Consider the following 23498-nt stretch of genomic DNA (forward strand, 5'->3'; position numbering starts at 1 on the left):
GTGTCCCCTGACTGTCCTGGAACATGCCATGTGGACCAAGTTTGTCTCAAACTTGGAGATCTGCCTCCTTCTGATTTTCCAATGCTGAGATTAAAGGTATGTGCCACCACGCCTGGCCCTGTTAGTGAAACTTTTTATCTCAGTGGAAGCATGAAATGAGCCCAGGGTGGCACCCTGGCTCCTAACGACATACATTTTATTTCCAGCCATCATCATGCACTGGCAAATTTAGAAAATTATGAAAAATAGAGAGACACCAAGAGTCTGCACATGTCAAAAAGAACACAGAATACTAAGTTCCTGGCTCTATACTTGGATTACAGCGTTGACTGCATACATAGATTCAGAGGACAACAGAATCGATCAGCCATCTGTAAACATCCTAACGAGATCAACAGAATTAATCAGCTGTCTGTAAACATCCTAATGAGATCAACAGAATCAATCAGCCATCTGTAAACATCCTGATGAGATCAACAGAATCAATCAGCCATCTGTAAATATCCTAATGAGATCAACAGAATCAATCAGTCATCTGTAAACATCCTGATGAGGATTCAGATTGGAAAAGAGACTCCATAAAGACCAATGCAAACTGGTATCTGCTCGGACACCTGTCCTAGGTTAGAGGTGAGGACCTTGCTTTGTTTTCTTGAAGCTAATACTCAGACCGGGGGTCAGATTTACAGGAAGGAAGATGGTGACTGCCCAAGAAGAAAACCTGAAAAAGAAATGAAGATTCTAAAAATAGACTGCCTGGAAAGAGAGCCATATTCCTGACACTCAGATCTTCACGTTCATTCTGAGTGACCTTCAGAATTTGTAAAAATATTTTTTATTTGGTGAAGGCTGTGTTAGCTGGTTTGTGACCCCTCCTCCTGCCCTAATTTTTACTTTTCAAATGTTAACAACATGCTAAATGTTGACCTTCTTCTAATGTCCTTGGTGCACACCCTTTGAGATTTCCATATTTGGTTTTATTTATTATAAAGATCAGCTTTTATCTGTATCTATCTCTCTGTATGTGTCTCTGTGTCTATGAATGATCTTTATAAATAATAAACATTTTGGCCAACAAAGATGTTAAATTTATTTCTAACAGTGTGTAGAACTAAATCCTTCAGCTCAGGCCACTGTTTTGATGATCTTACCAGATTATAATGGAACCACATTCAAGATCCTTCTAACTCATCTTCCCTAATCAGTTTCTTTGAGTGTGTATTGCATCTGCTTTAACTTTGTTTCATTAGGCCATCACATGTGACTAAAGTATTGGTGTTAGAACATTAATGTCACTATCAAAACCAAGTAGGCACCAAATGATTGTCCTGTCAATCCTCCACCAGCTCATCTGTACAGACCCCTTACACTCTGGTTGGCTCCCATCCCTTCCATGATGGACATGGCACACTACCTACTTACATTCCACAGGCTTTTTAGGAAATCTGCAAGGTTCTCAATCCAACATCCAAGAACCCTAAATATTCAGTATACATCCCCAAACCACAGACTGTTTGTAGTCAGTTTAGTCAAGCTTTCAAGAGTGAATTTAGGAGTTTGTTATTTTTTTATGAACTGCACACTGAACATGGTCTCCATCTATGACAGGTACTCCTGTGTGTACCCCTCCAAGAAACTCTAGGCTTGTTTCTGCAGCTCTGACTATACTTCTATTCTTTGGCCTTCGGTGATGCCTGCAAGTGTATAGCACTTACTTTATGAAGCCTTACTGTTCATGTTTTGAAAATGTTAAGCAATTGTAGAGAAAGAGATTCAGGTAAGAATTTTCTAGACCTGATGTATAACAGAGCAGAGTGGTTAGGTGACAGAGAATGTAAGAGTTCATGAGGGATAAAATATTTTTCCATTACGTTAATGTTCTTTGCTCCCAAACTAATAGCCCAACACAGCAAAATCTAGTGCTGATTCTTTTTAAAGTGTGATTGTGAGCATCTTACCCAGTCCCCACTTACCTGAAGTTCAAGGACAAAACTCTTGCCTTTATCTTTTTCTGTTCTACTTGCTTCAAAGGAGAGTTGAGGCCCACTAGAGACTGGTGGTACCTTGTGCTATCTGAGAGTTACTTCTTTAGTTCTGTAGTGGACAGGGCTCAGGTCACAGCTCTTCTCCCTGAGAAGTCATGATAGCATATGCAGTGGACAGTACCAAGGCTCCTCCTAACCTAGGATGAGAGTATGCCCCTCACCCTGATGCTCTGAGACCAAGAAGCAACGTGTGTTATCAAACGTGCTCTTGAAACTATAGCTGCACACATCAATTCTGCCTTCAGGGAATTCTGGATACCTTATAGGCTTTGAACCTAGGGGCTTCTGCATGTTAAAGAAAATACGATAGGACTAAGCTGTATCTCCAGTCCTTCAGACTCTTCAAAAGCAATGGCTTTTAAGTGGTTTATGACCTTGGAGACCTAAGGCCCCACTGTGGCAATTACAATGAACTTGACTGGCTCTCCGAGATCTGCCTTGTAGCTCTCAGTACTCTATTCCCCCAGCTCTGTCAAACCTAAGTAACCTACGGTGTGTTCGCAGGACAGCTTCTAACTTGGTCATGTGACTCTGCAGCCTGGGATTCCTTCTAGTCCTACTTTGACCCCTACTAACCCTTTGGCAGGCAAATTCTACGTTGCGCTTGAAGCCTGATATTCTCAGCAAACTTTAGTTGTTTTCCTTCTCTGGAGTTTTCATACGATGCCCAGATAGTTGTCCATTGGTCCATCTGATATTTATTTCCTTTCCTTTATGTGAATTAGGATGCATTCAGTTCCTTCCTCTCTTCTTTTGCTTTTGAATTTCATTCATATTTATTAATTTTTAAGATTAGAATATAAATAGCTTTCATCATTAGACATTCATATATCTATACTATACTTTGCTTTTATTTTTATCCTTCCCCATTGCCTATTTTCTTCTTTTTTTTAAAAAAATGATTTATTTATTAAGTCCACAGTGTTCCGCTTGCATGTATACTTGCATGACAGAAGAGAGCACCAGATCTCATTATAGATGGTTGTGAGCCACCATGTGGTTGGTGGGAATTCAACTCAGTACCACTGGAAGAGCAGCCAATGCTCTTAACATCTGAGCCATCTCTCCAGTCCCCATTGCCCATTTTCAATCCCCATTTACCCCTAGCTGGTTCACTTTTTTCTCTAGTTAGTTCAACTTTCTGTTTCCTGATTACATGTATCCCTTTATGCCCTCTATTAATATTTTGCTTTGCTTTCTATTTATGTGATAAAGGTCAGATTGGGGAGGAAAGGGTTTACTTGATTTTATAGTTTAGTCTATCATTCAGAGAATTCAGGGCAGGAACCTGGAGGCAGGAACTGAAGCAGAGGCCATAGAGTAATGTTGCTTACTGGCTTGCTACTCTTAGCCTGCTGGGTTTGCTTTCGTTTTTTATAGTTTAAATCTTGAATTTCTTCTTTTATTGATTTTTATTTAGCTCTACATTCTTCTCTGCTCCCCTTCCTCCTTCTCCCCTCTTCTTCAACCCTCTCCTATGATCCCCATGTTCCCAATTGACTCAGGATATCTTGTCTTTTTCTACTTCCCATGTAGATTAGATCCATGTATGTCTCTCTTAGTGTCCTCTTTGTTGTCTAGGATTTTTGTTCTCTGTGATTGTCATTTGTAGGCTGGTTTTCTTTGTTTTATGCTTACAAGTCACTTATGAGTGAGAACATATGATATTTGTCTTTCTGGGTCTGGGTTACCTCACTCAAAATGATGTTTTCTAGATTCATCTATCTGCCTGCAAAATTCAAGATGTTATTTTTTTCTGCTGTGTAGTACTCCATTCTGTATATGTACCACATTTTCCTTATCCATTCTTTGGTCTAGGGGCATTTAAGTTGATTCCAGGTTCTGACTATGACAAACAATGCTGCTATGAACATAGTTGAACACATGCCGTTGTGGCACGATTAAGCATCCTTTGGATATGTACCCCAAAGTGGTATTACTGGGTCTTGAGGAAGGTTGTTTCCTAATTTTCTGAGAAATCGCCACACTGATATCCAAAGGGGCTGAACCAGCTTGCCTTCCCACCAGCAATGCAGAAGTGCTCCCTTTCCCCCACAACCTCTCCAGTATAAGTTGTCATCAGTGTTTTTGATCTTGGCCATTCTTACAGGTGTAAAATGGAATCTCAGAGTTGTTTTGATTTGCATTTCTCTGATGACTAAGGATGTTGAACATTTCCTTAAGTGTCTTTCAGTCATTTTAGATTCCTCTGTTGAGAGTTTTCTGTTTAGGTCTGTACTCCATTTTTTTTATTGTTCTTTTGATGATCGATTTCTTGAGTTCTTTGTATATTTTGGAGATCAGACCTCTGTCTGATGTAGGGTTGGTGAATATCTTTTCCCATTATGTAAGTTGCCGCTTTGTCTTGTTGACTTTGTCCTTTGCTTTACAGAAGCTTCTCAGTTTCAGGAGGTTCCATTTGTTAATTGTTTCTCGCGGTGTCTGTGTGAAATGATCTCCTGTGCCAATGTGTTCAAGTGTATTTCCCACTTTCTCTTCTATGAGGCTTTATGTTGAGGTCTTTGATCCATTTGGGTTTGAGTTTTGTGCATGGTGGTAGATATGGGTCTATTTTCATTCTTCTACATGTTGATATCCAGTTATGCTAGCACCATTTGTTAAATATGCTTTCTTTTTTCCATTTGATATTTTTTGCCTCTTTGTTAAAAATCAAGTGTTCAAAAGTGTGTGGATTAATATCTGGGTCTTCGATTTGGTTCTATTGGTTTTCCTGTCTGTTTTTATGCCAATAAAAGACTATTTTCAGTACTGTAGCTGTAGTAGAGCTTGAAGTCAGGGATTGTGATGCCTCCAGAAATTCTTTTATTGTGCAGGATTGTTTTGGCTATCCTGGGGTTTTTTTTTTTTTGCTTTTCCATTCTTTCAAGGTCTATGAAGAATTTTGTTGGGATTTTGATGGACATTGCATTGAATCTGTAGATTGCTTATGGTATTTGGGGCATAGATGTTCAGTATTGAGATTTCCTCTTGATGGATTTTTTCCTCTGATATTAATCAAATGTTCTTCTTTGTCTCTTTTGATTGATTTTAGTTTGTAGTCTATTTTGTTAGATATTAGGACAGCTATACCAGCTTGTTTCTTAGGTCCATTTGATTGTAATTTTTTTCCTTTTTTAATTCTTTTTTTATTGATAAAAGGAGAATAAAGAAAGAAAAAACAAATTTCCACCTCCTCCCAGCCTCCCATTTCCCTCCCCCTCCTCCCACTCTTCTCCCCCTCCTCCCACTCTTCTCCCCCTCCTCCCACCCCTCTCCCCTTCCCCCCACTCCTCTCCCCCTCCCTCTCCAGTCAGGGTTCCCTGTCCTGTGGTAAGTCCTAGGTCCTCCCCCCTCCGTCCATATCTAGGAAGGTGAACATCCAAGCTGGCTAGGCTCCCACCAAGCCAGCAGATTGCGTAGGATCAAAACCACTTGCCATTGTCTTTGGCGTCTCATCAGCCCTCATTGTTCGCCATGTTTAAGCTGAGGTCCCCAGTTAGTTCCTTGGGCAGCTGAGGATAGGGAACCTGAAATGACCCTATCCTAGAGCAATACTGATGAATATCTTGCATATCATCCTAGAACTTTCATCTGGCGATGGATGGAGATAGAGACAGAGACCCACACTGGAGCACTGGACTGAGCTCCCAAGGTCCCAATGAGGAGCAGAAGGAGGGAGAACATGAGCAAAGAAGTCGGGACCACTAGGGGTGCACCCACCCACTGAGACAGTGGAGCTGATCTACTGGGAGCTCACCAAGGCCAGCTGGACTGTTACCAAAAAAGCATGGGATAAAACTGGACTCTCTGAACATGGCGAACAATTTTTTTCCTTTGAGGCGATGTCTGTCATTGAAGTTGAGATGTGTTTCTTGTATGCAGAAGAAGAATGGAAGGATGGATTCTGTTTTCGTATCCAGTCTGTTATCCTGTGTCTTTTTAATAGGTGAGTTGAGACCATTTATATTAATGGCCAGTGATTGCTATCTCCTGTTAATTTAGTTTTTATTGTTGGTGATGTTAATTTGTGTGTTTTTCACTTCTTTGGGATTTGCTGCTGTAAGATCATCAGTTGTCTGTGTTTTTGTTGATGTAGCCAACTTCCTTGGGTTACACTTTTCCTTCTAGTACTTTGTTTTTTCTTTTTCTGTTTTTTGTTTTAAAGCAGTAAGAACTGCATTTTTTTCCCTACAGATGACAAGTTCAGTGAGCAACATCAGCATCTTGAAATTCTTTTTTTCTTTATTAAAAATTTCCACCTCCTCCCTCCTCCTATTTCCCTCCCCCTCCCCTCTCCTGCTCCCCCTCCCTCTCCAGTCCTAAGAGAAGTCAGAATACCCTGCCCTGTGGGAAGTCCAAGGCCCTCCTCCATCCATCCAGGTCTAGGAAGGTATGCATCCAAACAGACTAGGCTCCCAAAAAGCCAGTACATGCAGTAGAATCAATACCCAGTGCCATTATCATTAGTTTCTCAGTCAGCCCCCATTGTCAGCCACATTCAGAGAGTCCGGTTTGATCACATGCTCCATCAGTCCCAGTCCAGCTGGCCTTGGTGAACTTCCATTGGATCAGTCACACTGTCTCAGTGGGTAAACACACCCCTTGCAGTCCTGACTTCCTTGCTCATCTTCTCCCTCCTTCTGCTCTTCAACTGGACCTTGGGAGCTCAGCCTAGTGCTCCAATGTGGGTCTCTGTCTCTATCTCCATCCATCACCGGATGAGGGTCTATGGTGATATTCAAGATATTCATCAGTGTGGCTATGAGAGGTCAATTCAGGTACCCTCTCCTCTGCTCCCTAAGGACCTAGCTGGGGACATCCCCTTGAACACCTGGGAACCCTCTAGAGCCAAGTCTCTTGCCAACCCTAAAATGGCTCCCTTAATTAAGATATCTTCTTCCCTGCTCCCATATCCATCCTTCCTCCATCTCAACTATCCTTACTCCCCCAAGCTCTCCCCAATCCTCCTCTTCTCCCTTCTCTTTCTCCCTCTTTCCTTCCCCCCATCCCACCCCACCCCTGTGCTCCCAACTTTTGCCCAGCGATCTTGTCTACTTCCAATTTCCAGGAGAATAAATACATGTTTTTCTTTGAGTTCACTTTATTATTTAGCTTCTCTAGGATAACGAACTATAGGCTCAATGTCCTTTGTTTATGGCTAGAATCCACTAATGAGTGATTACATACCATATTCATCTTTTTGGGTCTGGGTTATCTCACTCAGTAAAGTGTTTTCTATTTCTATTTTGTATGCAAAATTCAAGATAGCGGTGCTGAGTAGAACTCTAATGTGTATATGTGCCAGTGTGGCACTGTTAGAAGTTTTGGCTTTATTGGTGTGGAAATGGCATTATTAGAGAAAGTATGTCCCTGTGGGGGCGGGCTCTGAGGTTTCTTATGCTTAGGAGTCCAGTGAGTCAGGTGATTTCCCATTGCCTGCAAGATGTAGCACATCCAGAAGCACATCTTCCTGCATGCCACCATGCTCCCTGTCATGATGATAATGAACGGAACCTCTGAAACTCTAAGAGAGCCGCCCTGATTAAATGCTTTCTTTATAAGACTACCATGGCCATGGTGTCTCTTCACAGCCATAAAAACCACAACTAAGACAACATACTGAAGAGGTGGTGGTTACACAGAGCTGCTTATCTTTGATGGTTGTTTCTTGTTTTAAAGATTAGGCAGAATTATATTTTGTGATCATTAGGATGGAGATATTTTACTTGTTCATTTAAGTTTATTATTAGATGTTTTTGGTGTATTCTGGCCCAAACCATAGCACAGGTCAATAGTGCCTCCTTGGACTGATCCTATCAAAATTCGAGATTAAGGTAGAAAAAGCTTATATAGCAGGGGGTCGTGTTAGAATAAAACCAGAAAACCATTTCCTTCTAGGGATTTCTGTCATCTAATGATTCCCCTGCCTAGAAGTCAGAATATCATCCAGGAAAGAGCCTGCCTCTGATCTCTGTGATCTCACCTGTGGTCTTTTCCCTCCTCCTTCCATTTTTTTTTAAAGATCACATCTTTATCTAACCCATTTCTAATAATCTGTGTAGCACCACAAAGTCGTGGCTTATGGGGAAAGATTCTAACCTACGTCCATCTTGGGTCAGAGCTTCACGGCGTCTACAACTCTGCCCTTTGTCCCAGAATTCTGTTCTGTCTTCCCAGCCTACCTGAGATCTGCCCTATCAACTAGGTCAAGGCAGTTTCTTTAATAACCAACGAAAGCAACACAAATACAGAAGGACCTCCTATACCAACTTGGAGTGTAGCTGAGGCATAGTAGTTTAAGTATGTAGTTAAGTCTGTATCTGTTTTCCTAAAACTAGGACCAGCTGGATAGATTTACAGGAAGGTGGATTGTGGCTTAGGAAGAAACAAATCGATGAGAAAATGGAGTCTGAAAGTGGATTCCCTGGAAAGGATTTGACTCTCTAAGCTTCCCGATCACTCAGAGGTGGAACGGGTGTTTTTCAGGATATTATATACCTGTTTCTGTATTAGATGCTTCCGTGATGAGTTCCTTCATGCCCTCTATTCTTTGGAGAACTTTTTCTTGATTTATTTCCATAACTGAACTTGATCTTGTTATTCACCTGCCTCTGACTTTTTCATTTGCTTCTCCTTTGGTATTATACTATTTGAGTTTTGAAAGGGATTTCAAAATTATTTGTGTGTTAACCTTCATAATTTATATGTTTAAAAACACATTTTGCTATTTATGTGATTATAGAGGAAGGAGTGCATTAGAAGAATGTTTTTGAAATGTTCAAGAAAGCACTGCAGACTTTATGAGTGACAAGATGCTTTTTTTATGAATTTAACTCCTTTATATACTGTCCATCCAAATACAAGGGAGATCAGCACTAATTATCTAGTAGAATATAGTTTATTTTCTAAATTTTAACAGAGTGTCAGTGACTTAAAAAAAGATGGAAAGAGAGAAGAGGACAAGGAAAGCAGGGTTTGTGTTAATCTTTGAGTTTTCACCCAGTGACCCCTCATAGGTCTAGATTAGGGTGTGGATCAGTAAAGTGGGGTTCTAGTAGCAACTTTGTATAAATTTCTACAGAATAAAAGGAGGTCATGGGATTGTACATATATATACACCTGTGGTTATACACGCATGCAAGTTGGTTTTTCTGCTATTGTGACACAATACCTGCAGGAACAATTTAAGGTAGGAAGAATTCATTTTGGCTCATGGAAGCATTGTTTTTATCCAAGCATGGTGAATGAGGGCTGTCAAATCATGGCCGCTGGAAACAGACTTTCTTCTCCTTTTTCTTTTTCTCCCCATTTTCTTTCCTCTTCTCCTTTTTTCCTCCTCCTTCCCCTCACTCCATCCTCCCCTCCCTCCCCCCTCTCTTTCTGTGAGCATTAACCCTAGAGTCTTGCCCACGCTAGGCGAATGAGTTGCAGTGTCTTCAGATCTCTCTGAAGGCTTATTTTGAGATGAGGTCTAAGCTTCCCACTCTCAGTGTAAGCCACAAACGGCTTTGGGTTACTGTCCTGTTACTCCAGTTCTCAGAGGAGCTAAGTTTATAGTCTCCCTGTGAGCCCCAACTGAACTACCCACTAGCCCAATGTCTGTTGGCTCCATACATTTCCCTACCTTAGGATATTTCTCCATCCCTCTCTCTTTGGCTGTTTTCTCTTAAACCCATATTCTTTTGCTATATCACTCTCAGGGTGTTGTGTAGTTATCTCACTTGATTTGAAACATTTTCTCTTAGAGGGTGGTAGAATGCTCATAAGACTTTGGAAGCAAACAAAACATAGAAGGCCCAGAAAGTAATAGAACTTATAAGACTCAGGAAGTTTCCGAAAGTTGCAAGATTCACAAGGCCCCTCTCCAGGTTTGAATAAGCAGTAAATATGGCTGCCTACACGTAGTGCAAAGATCTCCAGGGATGTAGCTTTTACAAGTCATTTCTCATGAAAGGTCGAACTTTGCAGTGATGTAGCTGCCTTTGAGTCATGTGTGCGCCTGTAAATAACTCACCAACCCAGTATTAGGTGAAATCATTTTGTTGATCTGTTGCTGGTGCCCCACCTATGGTGACTATACATTTTGTTCATGTCTCTGTGGGAAAATGTGCATATCATAGGATCATGTCTGATGGATTTTCTTTCCATTTATGTGGAAGATAAGTGTAGTTTGATGATTTTTACTTTAAATTTTTATGCTATAATTGTATAATTTTTTGAAATATGGTAATGCTTGCATTTAATATGAATCACTTACTCAGGGTAATTCATGTTTTCATTTCCTCAATTTCTTCTGTTTCTATGTATTTGGTGTATGGACAAAGGGCCAAGGAAAGAACACCCTGCCCCTGACTTTGTCTATTGACCCCAAGTTCTGAGACTTGGAAATCTTAACTCCTGTGATTCAGTGCTAAATGAATGGCTAAATAAAGCTGGTAGCCAAGCAATACTTTTCCCTTAGCTCGTATGCATTCTCCATAGTCCCTATAAAAGTCCCTCCCCTCTATTCATCCCACTGCTGACTCCCTCCCCGTTCAGAGCCAGGAGCCACTCAGTGTCTCTCACCAATAAACTTCTTCTTATGTGAGGTTTGTTGCATGGCAGTACTTTTGTGTATTACTTGGCTACTGATGGGCAAGAGAGTTTTTGTGCCAAAAAAACGCTTCTATTTGGAACCTTTAAACTCCCTTCTTCTAGTAACTTTGAAATACACTATGCATTATTTAGTTCATAATCAAATCCTTATGAGAAATTATTTCTGTTTTCTTAATGCATATTTCTACATTATTTGACTTTGATGCCCCTCACTGTGACTTTTCCAAGTCTCTGCTGATGAATTTTCTGCTTGCTAATTCTTTGAAAAGTATTTCATTTTGTATGTATGACTATTTGTATAAATGTATGTATGTATGTATGTATGTGCAGTGCTTGTAGAGGCCAGAAAAAGGCATCGGATCACTAGAACTGGAGTTTCAGATGGTTATGAGTCAGATGTGGGTACTGAGAATGGAATCAAGATCATATGGAAAAGCAGTCTATTCTCTTAACTGCTGAGCCATGTCTCCTCACCTCTTGTTTCTTCTATGAAGCCAACTGTATGTGTGAATGAGAAGATAGGGTGTTTGACATTTTCTGATATACTTTTTAAAACTAATATATCTTCAGTTTTGCCTTTTTTGGTGAAAAATAACAGGATTTTTCTTGTTTTTATGACTCAGTAATATTCCATTGTGTTAAATTCCATATTACATTAAAAAATCTGTTCTTCCATTGACATCCTGGTTGATAGCTCTTGTAAGTAGTGTTGTAATAAACATGGAAGCTGAATAACATTATATATATGTATATATATGCACACACACACACGCACACACACACACATCCAGAACCTCATGCAGCAGGGGTTAAGGGTTGATTTGTGTCACAATTCCCAAAGGAATGAGTCTGGAGAGAGGTGGAGCGATCCTACTGTGGAGAATGGTACAGGCTCTAGGCATTTCTGAGGGTGAGAGAAGTCTAAACTCAGGATAAAAGCCACCATCCCGAGGTCAATATTTACAACACGATGCCAGGTAGAAGGCCTTGTTCCAAAGGCAGAGGCCAAGAGTTTATACATCTGTCATAAGCAGTTATGGCCTTGGTCATAATCCCTCACATCTCCAGGCCCATTTCTAATACAGTGATTGCACTTCTATGATGTGTGCGGTAATTAAGGCAACATGAACAGAAGTATATCATGGAGCATGTCAAATTTCAGATATAATCTGTTTAACTTCATGGAAAAAAGACAAAATCATGAAGGATTCACTGATAAAAGGATGGTATTAACCTGTAGCAAGCACAGTTGGGTCAGTTTATATGGTTCTATCTATCTATCTATCTATCTATCTATCTATCTATCTATCTATCATCTATCTATCTATCTATCTATCATCTATCTATCTATCTATCTATCTACCTATCTATCTATCTAGAAATTATGATAGAAATATTAGACAATATTTGTGTAAACTTCTGTTTCTTTCTACCCTGTGTCTGTTCATCTCCCGAATACCTTCCACAGAGCCCCCTTCACATCCTTGTTTCTCAGGGTGTAAATCAGGGGGTTCAGCATAGGAGTAACTATGGTATAAAAAAGGGCAACAAACTTTCCTTCACTCTCAGAATACCCATGGACAGGCTGGAGATACGTGTACATGGCTGAGCCATAAAAAAGGAAAACCACCACAAGGTGGGACCCACACGTCCCCAGAGCCTTTCTGCGCCCAGCCATTGACTTGATCTTCAGTACTGCACGACCAATGTGTGCATAGGTCCCTAGAATTAGTGCAACAGGACAGGCCAACATTATGATCCCAGCCACAAACAGGTTGTTCTCTATTGCCTCTGTGTCTTCACAAGCCAACTTCAGGAGAACAAGCATATCACAGAAGAAGTGGTTCAGGTCACGGCCACAGAGAGGTATGGTCATGATGAGGACTGTCTGAGTCACAGAGATCACAAGGCCTCCCATCCAGGAGGAGACGGCCAATGCCTGGCAGAGAAGAGGGTGCATAATGCTAGTGTAGAGTAGTGGGTGGCACACAGCGGCGTAGCGGTCAAAAGCCATCACCACGAGGAGCACACACTCAGTTCCACCCAGCAAGAGCACTGTGAGGAACTGGGTCATACACCCAGCATAGCTTATGGTCTTGTCAGTTCCAGAAATATTGACAAGAAGCTGAGGCACAGTGCTGGTGGTGTAGCAGAGGTCCAGGAAAGAGAGGTTGTTGAGGAAGAAGTACATTGGCGTTTGTAGTCGACGATCCATTCGTGAGACTGTGATGATGGTGGAGTTGCCGAAGATGGTTAGGAAGTAGAAAATTGAAATGAAGATAAAAAGGACATGCTCCAGTAGAGGCCAATCTGAGAATCCCATCAGAATGAAGCCACCTTCCCAACTGGTGTTGGAACTGTCCATAGCTCTTCACCCTCACAAAACAGAAGGCGATTCAATATTTACTGACATGGGGGCACTTGGAGGTCACTTGAGCCTACAGAATAACTCAAAACTGTGTGAAGCCTGTCACATTTGCCTTCCTTCTTGTCTACGTCCTGTTAACTCTGCCTGGGTGGCACAGGCTGAAGACACAAAGAGTCCTTGTTTTAAATCTGCAGTCAGCTTTGGTTCCAGAAACATCAGGACCTACAAGCAGGATAGATTACAGTTCAATTGTCTACAATGGATTGTCCTCACTGTGTAGTACATCATCTGATAGGACCCATATTGGTTTCCTGCTATCAGTGACGCACACTATAGAGATGGAAGCCATAACCACAAGGAACAAGCATGCAGTGACACCCAGCAATAGTGCAATGAGGGGCTCAGCTACACACCCAGTATAGCTGATGTCCAATCAACTCGAGAAAGATTGAGCAGGAGCTGGGGCACAGTGCTACTGGTGTTGCAGAGGTCTGCCAAGGATAGGTGCACAAGGGAGAGAAGAACATGAATTTTTTTCAGTTGAAGGTTCAGCTGAGTGAGACAAATAATGGTGGCATTGCCACGGAGGCTTATAAGATAGGAAACGGAAATTAAGATGATGAAGATAAATTCCAGTTGAGGCTAATCTGAGAAGCCTTCCAACATGAAACCTTCTAAGCTGAGATTGAAAGTTTCCATAGCCCCCTACTCTCACAAACTCCAGAAGACAAATAAATGATTCTTAATGTAAAAGGCACATAGATACTGCTTCTGCTGAAGTGAGTTGACTTCCCACTTTGCTCCCCCAAACAATTAAAACTAGATGAAAGCCTTGCACGTTTGAGTTCATTCTGCTTTCTCTCCTGCACCTGTTGACTCTGGACAGGTTGTACAGGCTGGAGTCACATGGATTCCTTGTTTTAAACCCCTAGTCAGCTTGGATTCCTAAAGCAGCAAAGCCTGCAGGCATGAAAGACTACCATCAAGATGTGAGAAATTGTTTACAGTGGAGACACTACACTGATACCCACACTGAGCTCCCAAGAAGACGGTGATTGCCAGATCAACACTTCATGTGCTCACATTGCAGGACCAGAGCGGAGACGATGATAACTGGACCACACCTTGACTTAATGATGTGGTCTTCTCGCCCCACCTCTCTCTCTATGTAGACTCCAGTCTCATCTTTGTACCCTAAAGAGAAACACGTTGTCACTGGATTCCTTTGTCTGCTCCTCTTCCCAGTATGCCTGACTCATCGACTCAATACATTTTCTCTGCATTTCATGGTTCTATGTCTTCAGCTATTTTGTTGCTATTAGTGGCTGAATCTAGCTGCTGGTACTCATTGAGGTTAGGACTTCTGAAGAAAGGAAAAAAACAAAGGTCAGGACACTGCGAAGAACATGAATTAGAACATTATTCTATAATGTTCTCTATCCACCTCAGAGTCATGGGCTCCATTTATACTTAGCTCTGCTCTCCAGCCCTGCATTCTCTACTCTTCATTCTTTTCTCACCCGGTGAAGAAATGATTGCAGCAGCATCCATGTGGCCTTGATTCACATGTCTTCTGCTTGTTTTGTGACTTCATTCAGGCCGCCTAGTTCTTTGGATAGTGTACTTTCAACCCTGTAGGGATGGTATTACCTTCTTCAGTCTTGACTCGAGGCCTCAAGTGCACCGATGTGGAATCTGCTATTAAATTCTTATGGAAAACACACCCAGCATTGCTAATACGTTTCTCTCATTTGCTTTGTTTCTTAGTCTATGAGCAACGGGTTTCAGTAGAGTAAGAGGAAGGAGTAAGAGTAATGGCTGCTCATTTTCCTGTGACTCAGTACCAATGGGTAGTCTAACAGTCTCTGAGGCCCTGTCCATGGCTGGTTGTCATCTGCCATGAAGGATTGAGAGCCTGAACTGACATTTTGAGAAAAATGCAATCGCAAATATGTTTCTGATGGCGAGTCTCCCTACCATGAATATTTTCTCACTTCTCATCGCCTCCCCTGTGACGAGATATTCCCTTCTCAGTGAACCTGACTTCCCCAAACAGTTTCTTTCTCTCTCTTCTGATATTCATCAAGTTTCTGGTAGCTATGCCTTTGTGCCTCTACATACCGGGACTCTTCATCAGTAGAGAATACAGTGACTGTGGAGACAGATATCAGCAGCTTCTTCTAATGTCTAAGAAAGGGATGATGCATTAATATCACCTTCTTTCATGGTACAGTGATTTTACATAAAGTTTGTTGAGTAAAACATTTAGGTTCTCACTACAAAATCAACAGGAATTATTTTTTTCTGGGAGAAACTAGATTGACCACACACTTTCAGATACTAAAAGGCAGAAAAGGTATTTAAAACTTGATTCTTTTTAAAGGTCATTTGTTGAGGTGAAATTCGAAGCAGAATTGTAAGGTTTTGCAGTATCTACATACAGGTCTTCTATCTGTTCATTTGGTTTTATCCCAAGATACTTTATTTTGTTTTATTGTCCATGTAACAGTGGCCTTATATTTTTTCCCTGATAGTTGGATGTCTTTGGAGAGACAGTTTCTTTTTCTTTTTTAAATGTATTTGTACCTTGTAAACTAGATCAATTCTTTCATCATTTCTGTCACTTTCTACTGTTGCTTTTGTATCTGGAGGATATTCTGTTTATATTATTAAAGTCTCTCAAAAGCAGAGGTTGCCTTTTATTTCTTTGTCCCAGGGAAACTGGGTAAGTAGATACAGAAAGATACAAAGAGACCCATATCCCACATCATGTGTAAATATTAACTGAACATGGGGAACTTTGATGTTGGTCTTGGCATTTTTGTGTATATCATAGCAAACGCAAAAACCAACGACAGTGAAACACAATATGATGTCTCCAGGTACGCTCCGCAGTTATGACCAGTGGGGCACTCTGTTCTGACTGTTGATAATCTGAAAGGCTGAGCGTGGGGGGGGGGCAGAGAATAAATGGACAATTTCATACAACACTTGTGAGTGAAACTGCTCTAAAATGATATCAACTTTAGCAATTGTAAGAAAAATTAACACTTTCTATGCTAGACAATTAATAAAGATGGTTTGCTTCTGAATAATTTACTTGTAAGAAATAGCAACAGCAGTTGTTTGGAGAAAAGTCATATGAAGCCGATGTCCAACCTGAATCTACATGAAGGTCCCGCCTATGAGGTGTGTGTGTGTGTGTGTGTTGGGGTAAGAGTGGTTCAGAGATTGTGGGAGTGGTCTACTAATGGCTGATTCAACCTCAGACCCATACTATGAAAGTGAGCCCATCCCTGGTACTGCCTGGAGTGCCAGGACCCCAGAGGCTGGATAGTCCAGAGACTTAGGATAGTACCAGACAAGATCGGAGGAAACAAAGTTCACATAATGATGCCTCACAATATTCTGTCATACTCATAGATTAGTGACTACCCCAGTTGTCATTTGAGAGGCTTCATCCAGTAACTGATGTTAAAAGACGCAGAGAACTGTGGCCAAACATTGGACCAAGCTCAGGGAATCCTGCCGAAGAGAGGGAGGAGGGATTGTACAAACCAGAGGAGCCAAGAACATCTCAAGAAAACCAACAGAAACATCTAACCAGGCTCATAGGGAATCACAGAGTCTGAACCAACAACCAGGGAGTCTGCATGGGCCTGACCTAGGCCCTCTACGTCTATGTGACAGTTGTGTAGTGTGGTCTACTTGTGGGACTCCTTAAAGGGAACAAAGCATCCCTAATGCTTTGGCTGGCTTTTGGGAACCTACTTTTCATACTGGGTTGCCTTGCCGAGCTTTAATACACTGGGAGGAGTTTAGTTCTACTGCAACCTGATATACCATCAGGTTGACACCCATGGAGGCCTGCCCCTTTCTGAACAGAAACAGGAGGAGTAGATGGGGGGGGGAGGGTAAAAGGGAGGGAGAGATTCAATTGCTGGAGTTATAACAGCTTCCCAATCTTTCAAACATTCCCCCACCCCCGTTGTGGTCAGTAGCCAGGGTCTGACTCGTGTCCATATTAATAATCAAGGTAATCAAAGGTATAAATCAAATTACCCCCTGAGAAATATTTCTATTTCTTGAACAGTAACTGCAATTTACTGTCACATAGACGCAAATTTGGGCTCTAGTATATCTCAAACACTATTGCTATTCTTCCCCTTTTTATTAAACATAGATTCTTTTCTCCTATAATATAACCAGTATACAATTTTCCCTTCCTCCCGTCCTCCCCTTTCCTCCCAACCTCCTCTCCCACCCAGATCCACGCCCCCTCTGTCTCTCATTAGAAAAAAACAACAACAAAACTTAAACTACAGCTTGTTATCGTATCGTAAGATAAAATGAAAGCATCATATTGAAGTTAGACAAGACAAGCCAGCAGGAAAATAAAAGACCCCTGAGCGAAGGTGCAAGAATCAGAGACCTCTTGTTTACACACTCAGGAGTCCCATTGAAGAACTAACTGAAAGTTATAGTATGCATACACCGGACAGGGTGCCGCCCCGCGTAGGCCCTGTTATAGAAGGGAATTCTAAGTTTTCATTACCCAGTGTAACGTCTCCTATTTTCTATATTTTAACTGTGTAACCTAAGGAGTTCATCCAGTCAGCACTTACCTGAAGTTCAAAGCCTTCACCAGTTCTATTGGCTGCAAAGGAGAAATGATGCCCACCAGAGACTGGAGACAGCTGCTGATGCCTGGAAGTCCGCTGGGAAGAACTCAGGACAGAACTTCTGTCTCAGAGAAATCATGATGGTGAGTGGTCTTTCCTCAGCCTCACAGAATGTTGACGCTCCAGACCTCCGAGGTGAGGGCAGCGATGATGAAAAGCCATTAACTTCCTTCCGATCTCAAAACCACGCTGGCATAGTGTGACACCATTTCTTCACTGTGTTTTCATACATATATTCTTTGGTGACAATGGTAAGGAGAATGAGTTGGCTAGTACGTGTGGTCTTGGAGACTGCTGGGACCTATTGCACTACTTAAAATTAATAGAGTGGCTCTCAGACTGGCCCTGCAGAGCCTCAGCTCTCTCTATTCCCCATGCTCTCAGACTAATTTGCTTTACTAATTGTTCTCAAAATAAAACTTCTGACTTGATCATGGGACTCTGCAGCCTGAGATATAGTCCACCTCCTTGCTTTGACCCCAATCCTACTAGACCTTCACCCAGCAGACCAAATACCATGTCTCACTTGAGGCCTGTGTGTTCATGACACTCCAAATCTGTTTCTTCTCTGTACCCTTCATGTAGTGTTCATATATTCCCAGATATATTTACAAATAGAAATGGATCCAACTCATGTTTATTTTGCTTAGGAGTACAATACTTTCAATTTTTCTGTAATATGTGTAACACATTAATATTCGTTATTCTTGTGTCTTGCTTTTATTTCTAATAATCTTATAAATTCATTCACTTAAAATAATGTACCAAAAACAATACTCTTTCATACTATGGGAAATAAGGAAGTCAATATCCAGAGCTACCTATATTCACTTAAAGAACCATAATATGACTTAAGGAGATCGCTTTCACTAGCCTTTTGACCTGACATGCTTGAGCCTAAGTTTTCCCACCTGGAAGATGATGTTACCATGCCCTATCTAGTACCACTGTTTGTGGATTCCTGATCTATGGCAGACAGTCATTCAGTGGTAGGATTAATGTAATATTAAGTTTGGGGCCTTCACTTTGACTGAAAGGAGAACAAAAATATGATCTTTGATGCATATCAAAGGAAAAGAGCTCATAGTATGTCAGCTAGGGAACAGGAAAAAATATGTTAGGCTTTCCTTTTGGTAAACCAGTGGATTTTTATGGAGTTTACTAAGAGGAATGTGAGTGAGGCCTGACTCACAGCAGCAGGAATAATTCAAAATCAACTGAATAACTAAAAGCCCACGCCATCCAGGTAAAGACTTATGGAAGCTACAACCATGGAGCACTCTCCACAGCAGGCAGGCAGCTGCATAATTCTTCCCTACACACTGATGGCCAGAGTTTTCCTCAGCAGTGGTTTACTCCTGTAAAAAGCTTTCTTTTTTGCTTCTTTTTTTATTATATCTGGGCTACCAGCCTATAGTTGGTGTTGCCCACCTTACCACAAACAGCATTATTACAAATAATGCTGCTATGAACATAGTTGAGCATATACTTTTGTTGTATGATAGGGCTTCGCTTGGGTATATTCCCAAGAGTGGTATTGCTGGGTCCAGGGGTAGGTTGATCCCGAATTTCCTGAGAAACCGCCACACTGCTTTCCAGAGTGGTTGCACAAGTTTGCATTCCCACCAGCAATGGATGAGTGTATCCCTTTCTCCACAACCTCTCCACAAAGGCTATCATTGGTGTTTTTTATTTTAGCCATTCTGACAGGTGTAAGATGGTATCTTAAAGTTGTCTTGATTTGCATTTCCCTGATCGCTAAGAAAGTTGAGCATGATTTGAAGTTCTTCTGTCGAGAATTCTCTGTTCAGCTTAGAATGAGCTTCTAAGCACAAAAAACTTGTTCTGGGTTGGCACACTTCAGGAAACAAGAGCGTTTAGCCTAAAGTAGAACTACAGAAGTTTAAAAGCAAGGTTAGTACACTTAGAGACTTTCCCAGAACTGTCTGGACTTTGATGGATCAGGTCCTTGTTTTCAGTTTGGAAGATGGTGCTGTCTGCGTGCTGAGTTTTACAGCCTGAGTGGCGCTTCCATCACTGGGTGAGTTGTGCTCAGGTCCGGGCCTCTGCTACACAGAGAATCTGAGTTTAGTCCCCCGCACCCACACTGGGTGGCTCAAAACCACCTGCAACTCCATTTCCAGGAGATCCAAATCCATCTTCTGGCGTCAGGTATCTGCACAGGCATGCACATACATGCATAGATACAAACAAAGATGTATAAGTGAAAATAAAACAAATCTTTAAAGACAAACAAAGTAGAGAGCAGTTGAAGGACATACTCAATGTCATCTTTGAGCCTCTGCACACACACAGACAGACACATATATACTTGCACGAGTACCTGCACACACACATACACACACATTTAGGAACATGCATACACACACATACCATATACTGAAGTATTTCGGTAAAGTATTTCATTTGTTTTTCCTTGAAATTATAGAATTTATACTCACGTAAAGCTCAACCCTGGGTTGAACTTGATTACATCAGTTCCCTTATTGTACATCATGCACGCAGAATAATTAATCTATCAAACAATTATATGTGAAATATAAAATTCAGAATAAAGTGACTTCATATTCTTTTCAAAAAATACTTTAATTTTAATACTTTTAATTTTATTTGGCATGTATAGGTGTTTTGCCTGCCGGTTTTGTCAGTGTGCCACATGTGTGCGATGCCAGCAAAGGCCAGAAGAGGGCATTGACTTCACCAGAATTAAAGTTACAGATGGCTGGGGGTTGCTAGCAATCAAACCCAGGTCGACTGGAAGAGCAGCCAACACTCTCAACTGTTGAGCCATCCTTCCAGCCCCTGGCAATATTCTTAACTGTCAGTTCAGTAGCTTCAAGGCGTGAGGAAGCCAGCAAGTGAAGCTGTAACCACTGCTGTGTCCTCTGGTGGATGCTTCTCTTTGGGGACTCCTACCTGAGAAAAAACTCTACAGTGATTAGAACACAACGCAAAGGGTTTAGACAACAAGGTGTGCCCTACTTCCTCCACCCATGCTGGTTTTGTGTCCTGTGACTTTGAGGGACTTGCTCATTAGTTTCAATAGTTCTGCTGTTGAATTTTGAAAGCTTTTATCTGTGGAAAGTCATGTGGTCTTCTCACATGAGCAATTTGGCTTTCTCGTGTCTAATTTGGATGAACTTTAATTTATTTCTCTTGCTTGTTTGCTCTCACTAAGATTTCCTGTCCTATGATGGGTAAAAGTTGTAAAGGAGCCATCACTGTCTTGTTTGAGATCTCAGAAAGGGAAGTTTTGGTTTTTACATATTCAGCACTTAATATGTGTATTTAATATGTATGACTTTATTAGGCTGCAATGCATTTCTGTAGCTGATTTGTTCAGAGATTTTATCTTAGAGAACTGATGAATTTTGTCATTTTTTTTCTGTCTACTGAGATCATCATGTTAATTTAAATTTTTTATTGAAAATAGATTCTTTCCTCATATAATACAAGCCAACCACAGTTTTTCCTCCTTCTACTCTTCATGGCTCTCCCTCCACCTCCTCTCTCCCTCAGATCCACTACACCTCCATTTTCCTTCAGAAAAGAGTAGTCCTCCAAGAGACAACAAACAAACTCAACAATAAGGCAAGAAAAAATCACTCCTATCCAGGCTGGACAAGGCAGCCCAACAAGGAGATCATCATTTTTTTTTTCTGTGTTCTATTGGTGTGTGTCATGTGTACTGACTGGCATATATTGATATATTCTGGCATTTTGGGGAATAACATTTTGTCATGGTAAATACACATTTTAATGTATCATTGGATTTGATTTGCTAGTATTGTATTGAAAATGTTTACACCTATGCTCATTGGGGATATTGGCTTGTGGTTTTTGTTTTAGTTTCTCTCTCTCTCTCTCTCTCTCTCTCTCTCTCTCTCTCTCTCTCTCTCTCTCTCTCTCTCTGTGTGTGTGTGTGTTTATCTAGTTTTGGTATCAGAGTAATTCTGACCTTACAGAGTGAATCTGAAAGAATTTTTTGCTTTTCATTTTTTTCCTAGAATAATCAAGAAAGATTTGACATTGGTTTGTTATAAGTTTGGTAGAATCCAACAGTGAAGTAAGTCATCTGGTACCGGGTGTTTTTTTTTTTTTTTTTTGGTGAGATGATTTTTAAATCACCTATTTAATCTCATTGATTGAGATTGTTCTGTTGAAGCTTTACATTTCTTTATGATTCAGTCTTGCTAAGTTGAATATATCCAAGAACTTGTCCATTTTGTCTGTGTCATCAAACTCATTGGTTTACAGTTTCTTCATTGGTTTACAGATCTTCATGATCTTTGGCATTTTCAGAGTCTGCTTCAATGGTTTCCATTGTTCCATCTTCTCTCTCTCTCTCTCTCTCTCTCTCTCTCTCTCTCTCTCTCTCTCTCCCCCTCCTCTCTTTTTGTCAAGGGTTCCTATTGCTGCGAAGAGACACCAGAGCACAATAACTCTTATAAATAAAAACATTTAATTGGTGGCAGCTTACAGTTCAGAGGTTCAGTCCATTATCATCACGGTAGGGAGCTTGGCGGCCTGGTGGCAAACATCGTGCTGGCTTCATCCTCATCAGAAGGCAACAGGATGTGATCTGTGACCTGAGAGAAGCCTTAGAAAAAGAGACCTCAAGCCGGGCAGTGGTGGCGCATGCCTTTAATCCCAGCACTCGGGAGGCAGAGGCAGGCGGATCTCTGTGAGTTTGAGGCCAGCCTGGTCTACAAGAGCTAGTTCCAGGATAGGAACCAAAAAGCTATGGAGAAACCCTGTCTTGAAAAATCCAAAGAAAAGAAAAGAAAAAGAGACTTCAAAGCCTGCTCCCACAGTGACACATTTCCTTCAACGAGGCCTCCTAATAGTGTCACTCCCTATGAGCTTATGGGGGCCAATTGCATTCACACTACTACACAAGGGTTTGTCAGTTTTGTTATTTTTTAATAGCCAGTTTCTCATTATGTTGATAATTCCTATATATGATCATATATAGAACACACATATATAATATCTAGAAAACGAAAATGAGGGAAAACATACATTTGTCTAAGATTGACTTGATTCTCTTAATATGATTAACTCAGGTTGCATTCATGGCCTTCTTTTCTTTTTTCTTTTTTGCAAATGATATGGTTTTGCTCTTTGTGACAAAAATCATTTAGCCACTGTCACAAATGAAAAGGTCTGTGAATACCCAGGGGTGAGAGGTTTCCATGGAGATGGCATCTGCATCCCACAAGACATAAACGGCAAAGCAATGGCTGTGTGTGCCCAGCGGTACCAATTGCTCCGCTGCAGTTATGCTATCTTTAAATGATCATCTCTTTTTACCTACTGCCAAATAAAGAGTAATGCATTAGTCACAAAACTTTAGTTCTCCTTTCTCTATTAAGTATGTATATATATGTCATAATTGTATAAACAGTAAGAAAGGATGCAGGAGAAAGCATTTGTTTCATGCACATGGTTAGTGATTATCTTGAGCTAAAGAGGTATAAAAGTACGGATGGCTGAGTAGTAGCTAAGGAAGAAGGACCGGAAATGTAATAGTCCAGGTCTAAATGCTGACCCTTTATTTAATGCTTAGACAACCTGAAGTAATTCATACAAAATTTACTTAAACTTTAGTGCCTCCGTCAGTAAAACAGCATGGTGGGGAGAGGGAATATACTTATTTAAAATGTTGAGGTACTAAGTGTGACAATGTAGAACATTCTTCAGCATGGATTTTTGACATAAAACATTCAAAAAGTGGGACCAATGCTCACATGCATTCACTCTATACAAATAACAAAAGCATGCCCA

General features: G+C 41.0%; 1 protein-coding gene across 2 annotated transcripts; it reads right to left on the reverse strand.

Annotated features, from left to right (window-relative positions):
• Window positions 1-12084: 12084 nt before the first annotated feature.
• Window positions 12085-13707, reverse strand: LOC142859463 (olfactory receptor 2Y1B-like). Of its 2 annotated transcripts, XM_075989633.1 has the most exons (2): window positions 13680-13707; window positions 12085-12977 (listed from the first exon to the last, which is right to left on the reverse strand). In XM_075989633.1, the coding sequence occupies exons 1-2, from the start codon at window positions 13705-13707 to the stop codon at window positions 12085-12087; spliced, it is 921 nt and encodes a 306-aa protein (XP_075845748.1). The 2 variants fall into 2 exon arrangements, with proteins under 2 accessions (XP_075845748.1, XP_075845747.1); XM_075989632.1 differs by lacking the exon at window positions 13680-13707 and having other exon boundaries at window positions 12085-13005.
• Between the last annotated feature and the right edge of the window lie 9791 nt (window positions 13708-23498).

The sequence above is a fragment of the Microtus pennsylvanicus genome, chromosome 11 (assembly GCF_037038515.1).
Source record: "Microtus pennsylvanicus isolate mMicPen1 chromosome 11, mMicPen1.hap1, whole genome shotgun sequence".
Classification (NCBI taxonomy): domain Eukaryota; kingdom Metazoa; phylum Chordata; class Mammalia; order Rodentia; family Cricetidae; genus Microtus; species Microtus pennsylvanicus.